The sequence below is a fragment of the Rhea pennata genome, chromosome 20 (assembly GCF_028389875.1).
Source record: "Rhea pennata isolate bPtePen1 chromosome 20, bPtePen1.pri, whole genome shotgun sequence".
NCBI lineage: Eukaryota > Metazoa > Chordata > Aves > Rheiformes > Rheidae > Rhea > Rhea pennata.
In genome coordinates, this window is record NC_084682.1 from 4,016,000 (window position 1) to 4,033,460 (window position 17,461).

A 17,461-nucleotide genomic window follows, 5' to 3' on the forward strand; every position below is an offset into this window, starting at 1 on the left:
TGTTTCACTTTGGAAAGGGAAAAGAAGCACCAGTCTTTAGTTTCATTGATTTTAGCTGTCTAGAATTTAAATGGAGCTGATTAGGTTATTAGATTCAATCAGTATTTTACTTAGATGTTTAACCACAGTCCATTAAGTATGAAGTTAGCAGGTAACTGACTAAAGAATTAAGCATGCTAGTAACTTCTTCTCACCATGTTTTAGCTGACCTGATGTTTCAGATGATCTAATCATTCTCAGTTTTTTTTATTTATTTTCATTTGACACAATGCATGTCTATTTATTTTTTTCACTCTGTCTCCTTATTCTGAAAGTATTAATCAGTGACCTCTATGTTTATCTGGAAAACCGTCCACTTAGATTTCCTCCACTTTACATTCTATCAACTCAAAAATCTGTTTATCAGGGTCTGAGACATAAGTAGTACTTTACTTAGGCATGGATAAACTCCTGAAACAGAGGATGAACTGATTTCAATGTAAATGTTTAAAAGGACAGAATTTGGATATCATAGATGGAGAAACATCTCCCCAGAGCAGCCTAGAAGACCCCATCTGTCTACTCATAAAAAAAATCTGAAGGACAAATGATTAAGTATTTATAGTGTAACTACCAGTGCTGAAATGCAGACAATCTCTTTTTCAGCTAAATATTTAATCTTTCAAAAGACATCATACCGCAAGTTTTTGTTATGTTATGTTTATCTGAAATAAGTCCAGGTTTCACTTCACAGTCTCTGTAATGTCCTAGAAGATACAGCAACACAGACAGACTGTGTCACTAATTGCAGATCATCTCCCCTAACTTTTTCTTGAGAGGGGAAAAAAAAAAAAAGTATGTACAGATGCCAATGTTCTCACCCAAAGGAAGCACTGGAAATTTTGATTTTAAATGGCACAATTTCATCCATTGATGCCAACTTGCATGATTTTGTAGGAAGTTTCATAGTATTTGATGTTCTGCTTCAAGGTCCCACTGGTAATAATCAATTACTTGAAATTTTCAGATTATTCTTTTTGAAGGAAGCTTCCAGACTTCTTGCTTACAAAGTAAAAATTTTTAAATGGCACAAAAAGCACAAGTCAAACAAAACAACTAATTCTGGATTTTTATTTGTAGCAAGAGTACAATATAATTGCCTTTGTATTTCATAACTTAAGTGTTTCTTCCTCAAATGCAAAAATAAGCAACATAAAATTGATTTGGTATTTTACATCTTTATGCTATTGAAAAGGAATCTACCAAATTATGAGTCATCCAAATGAGAAAATTTCTGTTTCTGTAAAGATTACATATTCCCATACTACAGTTAAAATTTGCATTTTATTCCTGCAAATTATTTTTCTTATAGAAGTCCTTTGTGAAAATCATCTATTACAGGGCAGAAATTACATCACTATTCCTAAATTCTTAACCAATTTTTCAATCACTAGCCAAAACGTTCATTATGTTAAACTCTACCACTCAGCTTTTCACTGTTTGGAGATTACCAATCACAGCTTGCTATTCAAAATCATCCCAATTTCTGTCTTGTCCGGAATCAAGTTTTACCACTTTCCTCTATTTCTTCAGTACTTGGTAACTTCACTTACATAAGGCAGTAATGGACTTTATATCTATTTTATGAATGAAGACCAGAGTCTAACTCATAACCTGCAGATGCATGATGTTCTTATTTAGAGGACAACAAAACTTCTTGACTGGGGGAAGGAGAAGACAGAAAATGAGGAAAGCTGAAGAAGGGAAATGGATGTTGCGATGTGGAAAGGAATTTGGGGCTTAATATTTATTCTTAAATTAAGACAGACTTGCTTTTCATTTAATTATACATTTCTTCTGAACTCCTGCTCTGTTTTTCCTATGAATAAGGAAGGATAAATATGTAAGAAAAGTAAAACAAATTTTTCTCCAAAAGGAGCAAAAAAATAGATTAATTAATACACTTCTGAAATAGAAGAGTTTATGGAACTACAGAATGTGCGAATTTTAAAGTACGAATTTTTTGAGGGCCAGATCCTATGTCTTTTCATTTAGCCTAACTTCATTTGGCTAAACTTAGAAGCTCTCAGTATGCAGAGAATGCTGAATTAAGCTGCCTATTCATTGTCTATATTGGCTTTTTTTCCACTCATTTTTGGATGGCTTATACTTTGTTAAATGCATTTTCAATAGTATAAAGATGTAAAATGCCAAGTCAATTTTATAATTAATTGATTTTTTTTTTTGTGCACATCTGTGAGGAAAATTCAGCTGTGAAATGCAAAGATAATTACATCATGCTGTTGCTACAATTAAACTTCCAGGTTTATTGTTGCCACTTGCATTAACTGCAGGGGTAGCTATTTTAAACACCTCATTGTAATAATTTTCATTACAATGTCACTTGCAAGCGTAAGTGAGACTAGCAACTTATACTCCTTACTGCTTCAATGGACAGCATTGTTTTGTCATCAAAAATTAATAACCATAAAACAAAATACAAATTCCTGTTACACATATTCCAGGAGTCTAGAAAAACATTTTAACTAGATGAAATTCTATGATATTGCTTCTAATAAAAATATCATTCATTTGCGTTCACTTTTCTTGATTATCTTCACAAGAAGAATCCTACAACAATCTTTTATTGTAGCAAGTTCTCTGAATCCTTATTTCTACTACAAGTATTAATAAACTTTTCAGATTCCTGTCGTTCCAAAAATCCACAACATCACATTATAGAATACACTAGGGGACCACAAGAGTGACTTGTGGTCACTCACACTTTCACAACTGAGTTAAAGATTAAAAAAAAAAAAAAAAAAAAAAAAAAAGTTCATTGAAAAATGCCTGCAAGTAGTAACAGGGTATTAATAGCAAACATACAGGAAAACCAGAAGGTAAGAAAGTACCAGATCATTCAAAACCTAAAAGTTTCAAAGTGATAGCAAAGCCTTAATATCTTACAACAAATGAAAGCAAATATAAATACTCCAGTGCATAACAAGTTATTGAAATCGGACACAACAAAACAGGGTTAAAAAGAACTTCCATGAGTTTGTCCACTGTGTATGACCAGTTCACAGACTGACAAACATTCTCCAAGAGATGAATGGAGCGAACATGGGTGGCCATTTCAGGTAGTGATATTATTTCATTCTTTTTTCCTCTTTCTGTTTTATTATTATATACCACCTGATCGGCTCTTTTTCATATTTTTACAAATATAAAGCAGACTTCCTCAAAATGCTTTCCTTTTTCTTTCTGCACTTCCTCAACAGGTGTTTTTAATCTATTTCAGGTGGTATTTTTTGCACAATTAAAAACAGAAAATAAAACCCCCACACAAAACTACTTCAATTTAATATTTTGTTCCATTTCGTAATAAAAACAATGAGACTGTGAGACTACATTTCCCTCCCTTCTTATTCTGAATTTTTGTTTGGCTAGGTTGTTTGAGTACATAAAGAAACTGGTCAAATGTTGGTGTTTAAGACAACTTAAATAAAAGACAAGTGAAAGTAAAATATATATACACTCACACACACAAACCTATCTTATTACAATATTTCTTGAGCTGTGACAACCTTTATCTTTATTTAGTTCTGTCAAGCAATAATATTACTTCATCAGTTTTCAGAGGATAATAAATTAATCTGAAGAGTTTTCAATGTACTAATGCAAAACTCAGTTTGAAGTATATATTTTATATTTTTAATAAATGCTTTTTAATATAAACCTACACTAATTAAAATATAAAAACACGCACAAATATAATCAAAATCTTTAAATTGCATTGCCTTCTGTATTAATTTTTCAGTTGAAAATTTAGGATGCAAATTTACTTAGGATCAACATAAGAGGTGTTTTTTAAGTTTAAAATGCCTATTCTTGTTCCTTTTGTTGACACACTTCATCTTGCCCAAGACATAGGGAGAGTTTGGAAGATTGAGGGGAGGAAGGGGGCACATATTTTAGGGTGTTTGGTAGTTTTGTAGAATATATTTTCTTGAATCCCCGCAACTAGATTTACAACTGTTGTTTACTTCATGTTTTTAAAAAAGGATTATATTGCATGTTATAAATATCATCACTTATAAAGACAAAGTGGATGTGAATTGCACCAACTCTGTTTTGTGAGGTGCTAACATCAAAAGTATCTAACTTCCAAAAATGTTATTCTAAAATTAGTATACAATGTAATTAGCAAGATTTTAAATATTCTATATGATCATTTGGGTCATTCATAATCAGTCAAAATGAAAAAGGTTAACACCAATGAGGAAAATTTAAACCACTTAAAATTCATTCTCAAATGAACAATGCACTGGGGAAGAGGATCAGATTACTTAAAATAGGCTAAGTTCTCCTCTCCAACCAAAAATTCCAAAGTACATATCCAGAGCCAGAATCTCTTGTAAATTGTGTATTCTTTTCTCTACTCATTTCAATGAGAATTGCAGCAGTGCTATGTATCGATAAGTCTAACCCTCTGTTTAAGTGGAAGAGGATTCTTTTCATGGACCTTATATGCTTCCTACCATTGAGGTAAGAGGTTAAAGGCAAGAGAACAGAGCTCACTATTTTAAGTATTTTGTCAGGGGAGTGTAGAAGGCTGTTCCTTCTCTCTTGTGACCTATAAGATGTATAGGTCTCACTTTTTCTTAGCTTTTCTAAGGCTTCAGTATACCTCAGGACTTTGGGGGCACATTAAAACTACCATTAGTTAGTATTGTTTGCCATTTGAGGAATCACACGCACAAGCAACTTTTTGTCATTGCTTCTATTTGTCAAAATTTTAAAACAGATGTTCTGTAAAAATGATCTTTATCACATTAACTACTGTAATAAATACTTATTGGAAGTTAACATGAACTAACCTTACTAATGCAGCTCAGCATTTATATCAGTGCTCATTTCTTTTAGGGGGATCTTCACTAAAAATTCACATTTGAATGTTGAGGCTAGGGCCAATCCACTTCCTTTTAAAATCTGTTTTAACAAACATTTTGGGGGTTTCAGCAAGAAGAGGATTTAAATTCATCTGATAATAGATACATCTTTTATTCTCTATGGAATAGATTGCCGTGAAAAAGCAGAACTAAGAACAACTTAGAGCACCAGGGTTCTAAAAGCACAAAGCATGCTCATTCACTGAACAACAGTGTGTTTCTGATAATCTCTAGAAATATAGAGCTTCTGACTTCTCATTACCTAACACATAAGATTTTCTGCAGTTTTCAAGAAGAAAGCGGTAGTAAGAGCTGATAGAGTAAACACTTTGAGATAAGAGCTTTTATATATGAATACCTGCATTCAATCAGATTCGTACCTCAACCATAATGATTAGATCTTTTAAACACGACACTACTTATAATAAAAGTTGATAAAGGCTTTTGTTTAAAAATATTTAACACACTAATCATACACACTTACCTACATATATAACGCAAGATATAAACTCCTACTTGTTAATGTAGGTAAGAATTCAAGATATTATGCCATTATCTTCAACTGAGCCCATAGATTTCAATAGGAACTGAACAAGGTTTCCCTGATTATTGCAAACTAATACACAAAATATTTTCTTTTAAAAAAGTAATTAGTATTACGAGTCTTATCACCATTATCATCTAATTAAACATCTGGTAAGAACGGCAGCTCTTCGATATCAAACAATGGTTAATGTAGCAAAAGCTCATTGCATGCAAAGCTGGTACATTTGAAAAAAAAGTAATTTTAGTTACCTAGCATTTTCTCTGTTGCAAACTAGAAAAGGAAAAAATGTAATTATTTGTTAGATTCTATTTATGTTAGATAGCTATTTGGTAGATTCTAAAATAGAGGGTGGAGGCTTTTTTGCCATCTACAATTTCAAGTTAAGATTGAAAGGAAAATAATCATTCCAGAAGCTAATTAATGTAATGTATAGAGTACATTGTTCATAACACTAATGAATAATAGCTTACCACACTCATTTCAAAACTTTGAACTTCAACAAGAAGGTCATAGCCTGAGGTGAAAGGAACAGCCCTAGAGACAGTGCCAAGGAGTTAAAATGCCAAGCCCTGTGATTATAGGCTGCTTCTATTTTTAGTCATGATGGAAGTACAGAGCTTATAAAAAAAAATAACTTTTACAAATGCAAGAAGGTAGTCAAATTCTGTATTGTAAATTTATACTAAAAGAAACTAACCTTGCAAAAAATGTGAAATACAACTTAACAGACTTTACTGGATCATAAAAGGCCAGAAAAAATATCTTCAAAATAATATTATCTAAGAAAGTGAGTTTTAAGCAGCTGCCCATAATTTTATCCAATTCATAGAACACTTTTTATTATGATTACAGCTACAAGAAAATGCAAGTGTTTTCCAGTTCATTATGGCTCTCTGAAATCAAGTACACTTTTCCCATGATCAGAATTTAGCAGTCAACTTCTTAATCCTACTCTACCACAAGAAATAAACTTTTCCACTGATTGCATGCAGGGATCAGAACTGATGAGAAGTAGCAGAGCTTAAAACATTGGTTCAGTTACTCAATCACTAGTTGCCTTCAGCTGTTTTCCATCCAATATAAACATAAACTGAAGTAATCCTGCAATCTAGCTCACTCATTTAACTTCAGTATTAATTATTGAAGTACCCAAGGGCAACTATTTCCCTTGCAGTTCTAGTTTATGACTGATGATTACTTCTTTATGAAATGCCTTTTTAGAAGTGGGTGATGTTTCTTCTTCCTAATAAAGTACAAGTGTAGCGGAAATGTTTCTGGAAAACAAGCCTACAATCTGCATTCATTTTGTATAATTGCTAAGTGTTATAATCAAAAAAAATTAAATATTTATTTAGTAGTTGATTTCAGTTAAACCAGAAATAGGGTACAATATTATGTAAAAATGACCATTTATAGTTCAGTAGCATATCATAGGTTATAACATGTCATGGACACATATTGTCCAAGAAACATGTATTTTTATATCCATCTGCATTACATAATCATGATTGCATTGCATAAGACAGACTTAGAGTGTGGTTCAAAGAACATCTGATGTTTTAAAGTCCTAATTCCATTTCATCTCATTTTTCACATATCTTCCCTAGACAGTGAAAATTCTTCACAAGAGAAGACCAGCATGCAGACAAAATAAATAGAAGATACAGAACAGCCAATGATCATTTCATAGTGACGTTAAATATAGGAATAAATTGCACTCTCCTCATCTGTTTACATGCCCAGTAATCATGTAAGAAATAAAATAATACTCCAGTGATAGAACTGTCAGTCAGGACAATAAAACATCTATTAATACAGTGCAAAGCAAATGTCTTTAAATCTTCTATGAAAAGCACCTCAAAAAAGTAGAATATAATTTCTTCAAAGTGTCAGTGGAGAAATATTCTCCTATTGTTAAAGGCAAATACAGTAAGATATTTTAAGGACAGGGGTATCCTGTGCAAAGATTTCTTTGTGCAAAAAAAATATAATTTTTATGGAAGAATTAGAAATATCTGAAATTTTTGAAATTATTTGAAATTTGTTTTTGACAACACAGAGAAACATTCCAAATGTGTTCGTGTGAAAAAGTGCAGTGTATCGAAGTGTAACTCCAGACACAGTTTGCATAGGAAGAATATAACTAGAATGCAGTTATCTGGGCTTTGACATGGACAAAAGGCTAAACTTTCAAAACTTATTAAGCAATCTCTGTAGAGGAATGAAATCTAATGTGGCCTCATCACATCCAAAAGATAGTCAAGAGTCTGTATAGCTGGTAAGATATTGGTTGGTGAAAGGTTTTGAGGTGTTTTATAAGTAAGAAGTAACAAATTACACATCAAATTTATTATACACGATCATGTATAGATTGCCTCTTGATAATCCAAACTAGTTTCAACAATGGGTCATAAGGTCCAAAAAACAAACAAACAAACAAAAAGGCAGAAGAAGGCAGGTCTAATCAATCAATACCCATGTGTGCAAAGGCCAACAACTTCACTAGGAGTAATAGGATCTATGCAAATTACTCTTGGACAAGAAAAAAATCTATATGGAAAAGCATCTAATTAACTTATTTCCCTTTGCTGCACCAATAGAAAATTTCACTGAAAAGCTTGTATTTCCATAAGGTGTTTACTGAGGTTTTTTTAAAGCAACACAAAGTGACTTTTAAGTATAGTTACCATGGCACCTCAAAAACTCATGTTAATCATAAATTAGTATTAAGTTTGAAATGTCACTACTATAATAACCATTACAAAATGTAAATCTAGAATTTCAATAGCTCATTTTAGACAATAATCCTTTTTTAAAGGAGTATCAAAATATCTGATTTGATTCAATATTTTTAAATGAGCGGTAGCACGAACTGAAGATGTCTTGAAAGCAACTTAAAGAATCTGTTCAAACCAGTAGTCAGGTTTTGAAAATGATCATCACCAAATGCCAGTATTTGTAGATTATAATGATTTCTAGTCTAAAGTTTATGAAACACGCCCATCTCTGAGTACTACATCACCACCATGCAATTTATGAGCCTAATGCCATAGTAGATAATAGCAGCTTATTTAAAAGAGTAAGAAAGTATTAATAACAATACAAAAGATCTCTTTATTTTCTCCATATTATTTTGGAATTTCTCCACAAAATCTCCCTGAGCCACAAAAGCATCAGGGTTCTAGGACCAAAATCCCTTGAATCTGAGGATAATAGGAACAGCCAATCACTTCCACATAATTCTACACCTTACCACACACATCTAGCACATGCCTTGCAGCCACCAGCTCAAAAACTACCCTCAGAAAAAGATTCTTGATCTTGGAGGGGGGTCTAAGGAAATAGCTATGCTAAAGTGTAGAACCTAATGATCAACAGAGCTGGGGACATGGGAGGAGGGAATCTAATAGTCTCTGTCAAAATCCTTAACCATTTGAAAACTCCCAAAAGAGATGCAAACAATATCTACTTGTTTACTGTGAACATATGCCAATAGTATCACCATTGCTTCCATTATAAAACCACACAAAAGAAGATGAAACAAATACCAGCTTAAAAAAGATGGGTTTTCTTTTCTTTTTTTTTTTTTCTGACAGCCATTGTGCTAAATAGAGAAGACAAACAGCATTGTTATATTTCCTATAGAGGTTTTCAGATTGCAATCAACAGACTAGACTATAATACACATTAAAAAAAAACAAAAGTAAAACATCACATCCTATTTTATAATGGTAGAAAGCCAACATGACTTAGAGCATGAACTTTACTTTACAGACAGTGACGACAATGCTAGCTTTCATACAACAATGATTAAGAAGGAAGGTTTAAAAAAAAATGTACATCTGCTTTTTAAAAGGAGAAGCTAGTGTCTTCAGTCGTAAGTGATGGAGACAGCAGGCAAAACACGCATTTTCAAGTGAAGAGCTTACTTAAAAAAAAAAAAAAAGACTAATGTTGATGTAAGATTACCACAAAAAGTTTTTCCATTTTAAATTAAAACTGAAAGTTGAAAGAGGAAGAAAGAAAAAAAGTTACTTTAAATTTACCACCTGCATTTTACATAGGTTCAGTATTAAAAGGCTGAGTCTATATTACAGTCTTGCTATGAAAAAAAAAAGAAAAAAGAAAAAAAAAGAAGGTAAGGAATACTCAAACCTAAATAAGAATACCTTAAAAAAAAAAAAAAAAAAAAAAGTTAAGTGAGATTTTAAAAATTAAGTCTTGCATTTCTTCAATCCTAAACTTGGTGTCTACCATTATACTGGAGTGTTGCATAGTGTTCTGCAAAGAAATCTAAATGAGCCATGCTTATGAATTTTTTCTTTTCATATTCTGAGTTAGAGAAAGATTTCTGAAATCCTCAAAATTTGGTCATCAGCACCTTAGTTAAGCTTTGAAGGGGGCATAATATTTAGATATTTTTAATACAATCTTAGACAAATCTTGTGACTGAAAGAATAGGTCTACTTTAAGTTCACTATAAATTTTTGAATAAATATTTAAAAGCAAAATTTCTATCACCAAAAGCACTGAAAGTAAACCTAAATCTACAAGTGACACTGACCATATTTTTTTCCATTAAAGTTTGAGATGGAGGCAAAAAAACAAGACACATGCAGAACAACATCCAACTGGATTTTTCTTAATTATTTCTGTACTGAAAAAAAAAGTATGACAGCAAGATAAATTTGTTCCTCCCAGGGACCCGTCTTCTAAAGATTTGCTATTTAACTTTTCTGTGAAGGCACATCTCACACACCTCTTAGCAGCCCTGTATCTTAAAATCAAAACTAGGATGTTTCATTGGAGATGAAAATCTCTAATTAGAGTTTAGAGATTTTATTTTTTTTAAAAAAAGAATATCCTTTAGACGTGCTATCTTTCACCCCCAAATTAAAAGTAAAAGCATGTCAATCACCTCATTGAGTATAGGACGATCTGGTGCTCTTCTACTATCCTCCATCTGGCCCTCCTCTCCCTTCACAAACACAACTTTGTTGATTAGTTTTCAAATGTCTTCTCAAGAACCAGCTTTTTAAATACGTTAAATTCAATAAAAGTACTAGTAGGAAGAGAAAGAGTTTGTTATCTATAAGTTTGTTAAATAAAGTAACTTCTACGACTAAAATAAGTCAGAAATTAGATCTACTCCTGACTCAGTAGAAGAAAACAATGGGATCTCATATTCATCTGATGTAAGATTAAGTCCTTTATTTAAATTATTTCTATACAGAAACAATTTCAAAGATACAGTTTGAATATTTATTTTATGATTATCTATCAGCACTGTTCCAATGCAGCTGCTTAAAAGTTATTCTTTTTAGGTTCTTTCATACCTTCTCACATCTTCTATTGAGCTGTTTCATTCTGTTGTGGCTCACTGAGAAAACATACAGTACACATTTTGTGGCATTTAAACAGATACAAAAATCACATTAATTTAAGTTTCCAAGCATATGCTGTCTCTAGAAGGAAACTAGAAACTGGAAATCTCAAAGGGGAATATGAGTCTTTTGGAAAATAATAGAAAAGCTTCATAAATAGGAACTCTCTTGATGGTGATGCGTACAATGGCAAAAGACTTTTTTCATGACTGGCAATATGTATTCATTTCTGAGACAGTCTTCCTTCCTTCAAAAAGAACTAAAGCAGTGTGCTTAAAATAGCTGAAAAACAGCTGCTGGATTTTCACAGTAATGAGTTTTATCTGCTCACAACATATACTGCAAACCAGTCATTTGATTAACATAGTTACAGAAAATGTGCCTTCACAATATACCCTTCCTTGCTAACAATATACCAATAAAGAATTCCTCTTCACATGAGTTTTCATATGCACATTTTTTTTTAAATGCTGTCGTAACTATTTGGCCCAAGAGTAGCTATACTTACATGCATAAAGTTTCTCATCTCTGGAGTCTCATGGCAAATTGAACCCTTAGCTACAAAGAGAGGGAATCATTCTATTTTCATCAGTTTTATAGTATTATGAGTTTTAAATTTCTTTGGTGACTGGAGTATATACACTAAAGAAACAATACTTAGACCTGTAGAACACGTTTATACATGTGCCCTTACCTCATAGTCCATCATGTCTCAAGAAAAAGTTATTTCAGTTTAGTTCACAGTACAAAAAGTTACTAAATTTAGCTTGTAAGACGTTAACTGAAAAATGTAATTTTTGAAACATCTAAAAATATTAACTAATGAGATAAATTAATGTCAATGAATCTTCAGTTAAAAGATTAATTTACTACTTGAAAATGCATTTTTAAACATTAACAAATAAAATATTTAGGGCTTTTGGAAATTTTCTTCCAATATGATCTCCTCCTCCCTTAATTTTGAAGTAGATTCTGCCTTTTGCTTCATAATGTAGGGGTCTATCAAAGAAAATCAGAATTTATTTCATGAGAACCTAAGCAAGGAAACACTTCACTCAGTAGCCATCAAAATATTTATACAAAAGGCTGGGGGAAAGAAAAAAAAACACACAGAAAAGAGCTACCCCTATACACACAAAATCCTCTCAAAATGTCTTTGCGTAATTTAATTTAATCCATGAAGAAGGGCCTCAGATACCGGGAAGTCTAAATCTGCCTGTCCTGGAATACGGGAGCATTGGGGGGGGGGGAGTAAAATCAAGCTCAAAATCGTTTAATATAGTTTAAAGAATGCTTCGAAATAATCTGTTCTATGTCTAAAACTTTATTGAAACTAATCTGACTTTTGATTTTACAAGTGCGTTAAAAACAGACAAAAAATCCGAATACGTGTAAAGGTCTTGTCACTATGCTCCCTATCACATTCTTTGAATTTGCTGTTAGGCTCAGGAGAAAGACTTTCTGAACGTGGCAGGGTGAGCATGTGTGAATGGGAGAGCTTTGTCCTTACAGCTATCATTGGGTTGCCCTGTCATCCACAAACGCAGAGGGTAGATTAGAATTGAATAGAAACAGATCGTGCAGTTGTAAAACCTGATTCTTTTATTTTATTTATTTATTTTTGCGGCTGAGTAACACCTCTCATTACAATTATCAGTTCAATGGCAGAAAGCTCCCCGGTGTGCCATGCATATTTTCACAGGTTCATTTGTCTCCTCCTGTGGCATCAGTTTTAAAAGGTTCCTAAAGAAACGCCACTAACAACCATTTCTATTTCAAGCCTTCAAAGCCAAAGCTGAGCGCAGTATAAAACACTGGTAACTGATCTTTAGGTTTCAGTCCACAGACTTTTCACACTGCGAATAGATCCCATCTGTTTCCTCTTTATGCACCAGCCTTTCAGAAAGCACAGGTCTGGAAACTGCCTCTGTACAGAACACACCAGAGCTGGCTTCCCCCGGCTGACAGCAGGAACAGCCCCACGATCATGGAGAGCTTTCTCCTAAGGCTTCCTACTCCTCTTCCCTCCTGATCAGTAAACGCACAGTGCAGTTTTCTTGATTTTTTTTTTCCTGGGGAGGGGGGGGATTCTCTTTCCTTTCCTCTCGTTCTCCCCCTCTTTGTTTCTTGGCAGAGGTTTCCCCATTTGCAAATCCTCATGCGGGGCACATTTCAATTTCAAGCCTCGATACAATCAACCCCAGCCAAGCCCCCCTCCTGTTTTGGCACCAGAGCGTGAGACATCTCCCCCACCACTGTTCCTCCCCGAGCAAGCTGCTCTCCAGATGGATGCTCACAGCCCCCCTCTGCCCATTCGCTTCCCCTCTTCGCTCCCCGTCCCGGGGGGGGGAAGGGGCAGGCGGGCGCAGCGGCGTGTTTGGGGGAGGGGGAAACAGGGCACGGAGAAAAGATCCTGAGCCGCTCAGCACCACTAAAGTCTCCAGCTCCTTGTCTCGGAGACCTTTCCCTCCCCAGGCCCCCTGCCCTCGCCTCAGCCCCACACCTTGCCCTCGACCTCCCGCCTTGGTGGTGGTGGTGGGGGGGGGGTCCTTCCTCAGCCCCACGCCCTACCAAGGAGGGGTCCCCTCAGCCCCATGCCCTGCCCTCGACCCCCTGCAAGGGGCGGGGGTCCCCCTCAGCCCCATGCCCTGCCCTCCACCTCCTCTCCGCCCGGCACTCACTACTTGTAGAGCTGCTGCAGGCAGAGGTCCAGGCACTCGCCCTCCACCTCCTCCTCCGTGATGTACTCCGAGAGCGGCCGGGGCAGCGGCGGCAGCGGTGGGGGCGGCGGCGGCGGGGTGGGCGGCCGAGGGTCCCCGGCGTCGCCCTCCTCCGCCTCCCCGGCCGTTCCCGCTTCTCCTTCTGCCCCGGGGTCCTCGGCAGCGGGGGCCGCGGCGTCGGCAGCGGCGGGCGGGGGAGCCGGCGCCGGCTCTACCCCGAAGGGCCCGCGGAACTCGCCCAAGAAAAGCTCGAGGAAGCGGCGGTAGCTCTTCTCCTCCGCGCTGCCGCCGCCGCTGTTACTGCCCGAGCCGCCAGCGGCCATTGCTTCGCATTCCCGGCTGCCCGCCGGCGGATCAGCACTGCGCCCGCAGAGAGCTCCCGCCCGCCGCCGGGTAGCCGCCTGCCCGCCGCCTGCCCAGCCCGCGCTGCGCGCGCGCTCCCGAGCGGGCCCGCGCACGCCGCGGGCGGGGGGAGGGGGAGCGCGCGCCCCAACGGCCGGCGCTGACGGGGATGAGGGGGAGGGGGAGGAGCGCGCGCCCCAACGGCCGGCGCTGGGGGGCGGGGGGGAGGAGCGCGAGCCTCAACGGCCGGCGCGGGGGGGAGCGCGAGCCTCAACGGCCGGTCCCAACGGCCGGCGGTTCCGGGGGGGGGGGGAGGGGGGCGATCCGGCTGACGCTGAGGGACTGCGGCGGTAGCGGACCAGGACGTGCCCAGGGGGTGAGAATAAATCCACGGTGGGGGAGGGAAGGAGGGGGGGGAGCCGGCGGGAGGCGGGCGGGGGGCAGGCAGGCTGACAGCCGCGCCGATGTGATGAGTCATGCGAAGGCAGCCAGACGCGTAGGTTCCTCACAGGAACCCGAAGGAAACCTGAGAGCAAATTCCCTATTACCTAATCTCTGCCTCAGGATTTCCCTTGTGTTCATCATTTCCGGCGCCAGTGTCTTCTCCATGGGCTCTCCTCCCTCTGCTAGGTCAGGGCAGGAGGGTAAACAGAGCGCCGTTGCCATGGCAGAGGGCAGCCTGCCTTAGCTTTCTGGTGTGCCGAGCATAATTGCCCCTCGGAGCTGGCAGTTCCGGCCTTAGCGCCACAGACCAAGTCTCTAAGAATATTTTGGAAACTTGAATGGATTAGCATGAGGGAAATGTGCAATTAAATACATAGTACTTCAGCAAAAAGTCCTCTCTACAAACTCGTTGCCGTTGCACGTGCAGCCAATGGACCTAATGCCTCAGAGGGACTGTTTTGTGGAGCTCAGACTTAAGTTTGGTTCAATCAGAAGAAAAATTAACCTGAACCTCGTTAGGCTGAGAGCCCCTCAGCCTCTCAGTTCTTACTTTCTGAAATAGTTCCTCATATTTCTAGGAAGAGGAGCTTTTAGGTCATATCTATTGATTTCCAACACTTAGCAACAAAATTTCTAATGTTTAGCTGTTCTCAGGGTTGACGTATGAACAGCAATATGAATTCATAAGCATATACATTATATCTACACATTAGATGTTCTGGCAAATGGGAGTTCATAAGTAGCTGAAGATATTACACTGAATTAAAAGTTACGGTTAGTCAGTGGGATTAACCAAGTGCTGTCTAATAAATATCTTCCATTTATGAAAAGTATTTTATTTTATTCATTGCTACTGAAAAGCTATTTTCAGAGCTATCAGATCCATAAATATCAACAATGAACAGGTACAACTATCACACATTTAAAATAGCTTGTACATGTGGGAGGGAATTCTATCCTTAATGTCAGATAGACCTTAAAAAATAGCCAAATTACAAGTCTCAATTTTTAATGGATTGTAATGAGAACAGTAGCTTACTGGAACTTGTTGTTATCTGCATTGTAGTAATTACCTCTGCGTGTCAGGTGCTGCTGTAAATTTGTCTTCTGTTTGGTAGATTATTATTTCAGAGCCAAACTAACTTTAGAATATTTCCGGCAACTGCACTGACCGATCATATTGCAATCTTGTGAATATGTAAAAGCCATGAGAGTTAAAAATGTGATTTTCACAGTTGGTCTTAGTCTTTCACAGCCAAAAGCTATTAAAGTGATACAAAATTGCATAGCTTCTCCTGAAAGTATATGTCTCTAAGCAATTTTTTTCAGTATACCATTTATATACTTTCAATTTAACATTCATTTATTTAAGAATGTCAGGATGGCTTGAGGGTTAGAAAAGTAGCAGTGCTTTCTGAAGAGACAGCTCATAGTTGCAGCTGATGATGTCATCCCTGGGTTTCATTTTCTATTTTTTAGGTCTGTGTGTACTGCATCATCAGTGAGTCAGAAGCCTCAAGAGAATGCATATCAATGTAAGCATCCAAAAAGGAGTTTTAAGTTCAACAATATTCATTTTTCACTAGTAATTCAGAGACACGTGGAGTTTCTAAGACACTATACTCCTGCTAATCTTAGTGTATTGTGATCTCAATTCAGAAAATTCTTATTACTGCAGTATCTTAGGGAAGTAGCAGTTACTTCAAAAAGATGTGTAACCAGCTTCATGTTGTATGACAAATATCAACTAAGACTATCCAGAAAAAATTTCAAAAATTGTGTAGATTGTCTCTCCTTTTTTTTTTTTATTTTAATTGTATAAATAGTTTATTTCTGAGTTGTTTTAAACAGCACATAAGAGTATCAGAGTAATACCTACTCTGTTTCATATTGAAATGCTAAAGTTACCAGATGTCCTTGATTCATCCTGGCTGTCCCCATGTGCTTTTCATCAGTTGTCTAATTGCAAAGGACACTAATTAAAATGAACTAGAGTAGAACTTTGTACTCAGGATACTTTGTCAAGTTTTGGCACTACTGTCAAGTTACTAACATTTTACTTTAATATTAAATAAAGAGCTTATGGCTGTAAGCCATAGTGACATTTGTTTCTGGGAGGGAAGGTGAAAAACCATTCTTATTAACCTGCAACATAGAACATATGGTAACTGTGGGTGGTATGGCTAAGTTAAGCAGCCAGGAACATGCTATCGGTTCACTGTGCAGACAACAGGGTGGGCAATTAACGCAGAAGGTATTCACACTGGTATTTTACTGCTGTCCAGAAAAGGAAACTCTAAATACAATTTGTTGTCAGGTAAATCACTGATCTAAAAAAGGTGTGTTTGGTGTTATTTTTTTTCAGTGTTTAGTAACTCTGGAGGCTAAATTTAAAATGCTTTAATGCATTCTAGATTGCTAGGTAACAGCAGTATGAATGGCTCTTAGGTGATAAGGTTAGGTGTATGGAGTAAATTCACAATTCATAACATATTGAGTCTGAAATCGTTGGTTTGCTACACATTATCAAATAGAGATGAAGTAGAGACTTCCACCTGACCTGAGAAGGAAATAGAAGTGTTTGTATCCTTTTTGACTTCATCATGTTTTAAAAAAAGATTTTACAATGTTGTGCTGGAAAAAAAATCTGTTTTATTTTAGCCTTAAAAATATGTCGTCTTCTTTCTGATTTTGCTAGTGAGGAATAAGCAGAGTTTGAGCAGGCCTTGGGGAGGTGACCTGAATTGTATGGAGTGCAAGATGAAGCACTTTATAAAAAAATTTTTTTTAACATTTGGAAGTAATTGTTGTACACTGACAAATCAAAAAAGGGGGAGAGCATTAAGAAGCATTTTGCAATACTTTAATATACCTGTGTTATATTTTTTCTGATACTATACAATAGAGTAAGTTGGAAAAACCTAATTGTAAACAAATTGCCTTTCTGAAGTGATCTCTTTAAAAAGTAGGGCTTTTGCAATAAACCAGAGGTAATTTTAGAAGCTGTGTTCTGTTTTCCTGGCCAGATGAAACCACCATAAAAGCAAGTATTTCCAAGCTTTTAGCTGTTCTCATTCTGAAGGCACTTCTACT

At 36.8% G+C, this 17,461-nt stretch overlaps 2 protein-coding genes across 14 annotated transcripts in view; one reads left to right on the forward strand and one right to left on the reverse strand.

Annotated features, from left to right (window-relative positions):
• PPM1E (protein phosphatase, Mg2+/Mn2+ dependent 1E) overlaps positions 1-13,974 on the reverse strand; it is a 68,633-nt gene extending 54,659 nt beyond the window's left edge. Inside the window, exon 1 of the mRNA XM_062592869.1 lies at positions 13,544-13,974. Coding sequence (XP_062448853.1) covers positions 13,544-13,905 — 362 coding nt within the window. The 5' untranslated portion in view covers positions 13,906-13,974. The remainder of the gene's footprint in view (positions 1-13,543) is intronic.
• Positions 13,975-14,233: 259 nt separating this feature from the next.
• TEX14 (testis expressed 14, intercellular bridge forming factor) overlaps positions 14,234-17,461 on the forward strand; it is a 59,228-nt gene continuing 56,000 nt past the window's right edge. For all 13 annotated transcript variants that reach the window (XR_009960461.1, XR_009960462.1, XR_009960463.1 and 10 more), the window contains exons 1-2: positions 14,234-14,300; positions 15,848-15,903. Coding sequence is in view for 9 of the 13 variants with exons in the window: in XM_062592743.1 (XP_062448727.1) it covers positions 15,892-15,903 (12 nt within the window). In the remaining 4 variants the exon portion in view is untranslated. The remainder of the gene's footprint in view (positions 14,301-15,847; positions 15,904-17,461) is intronic.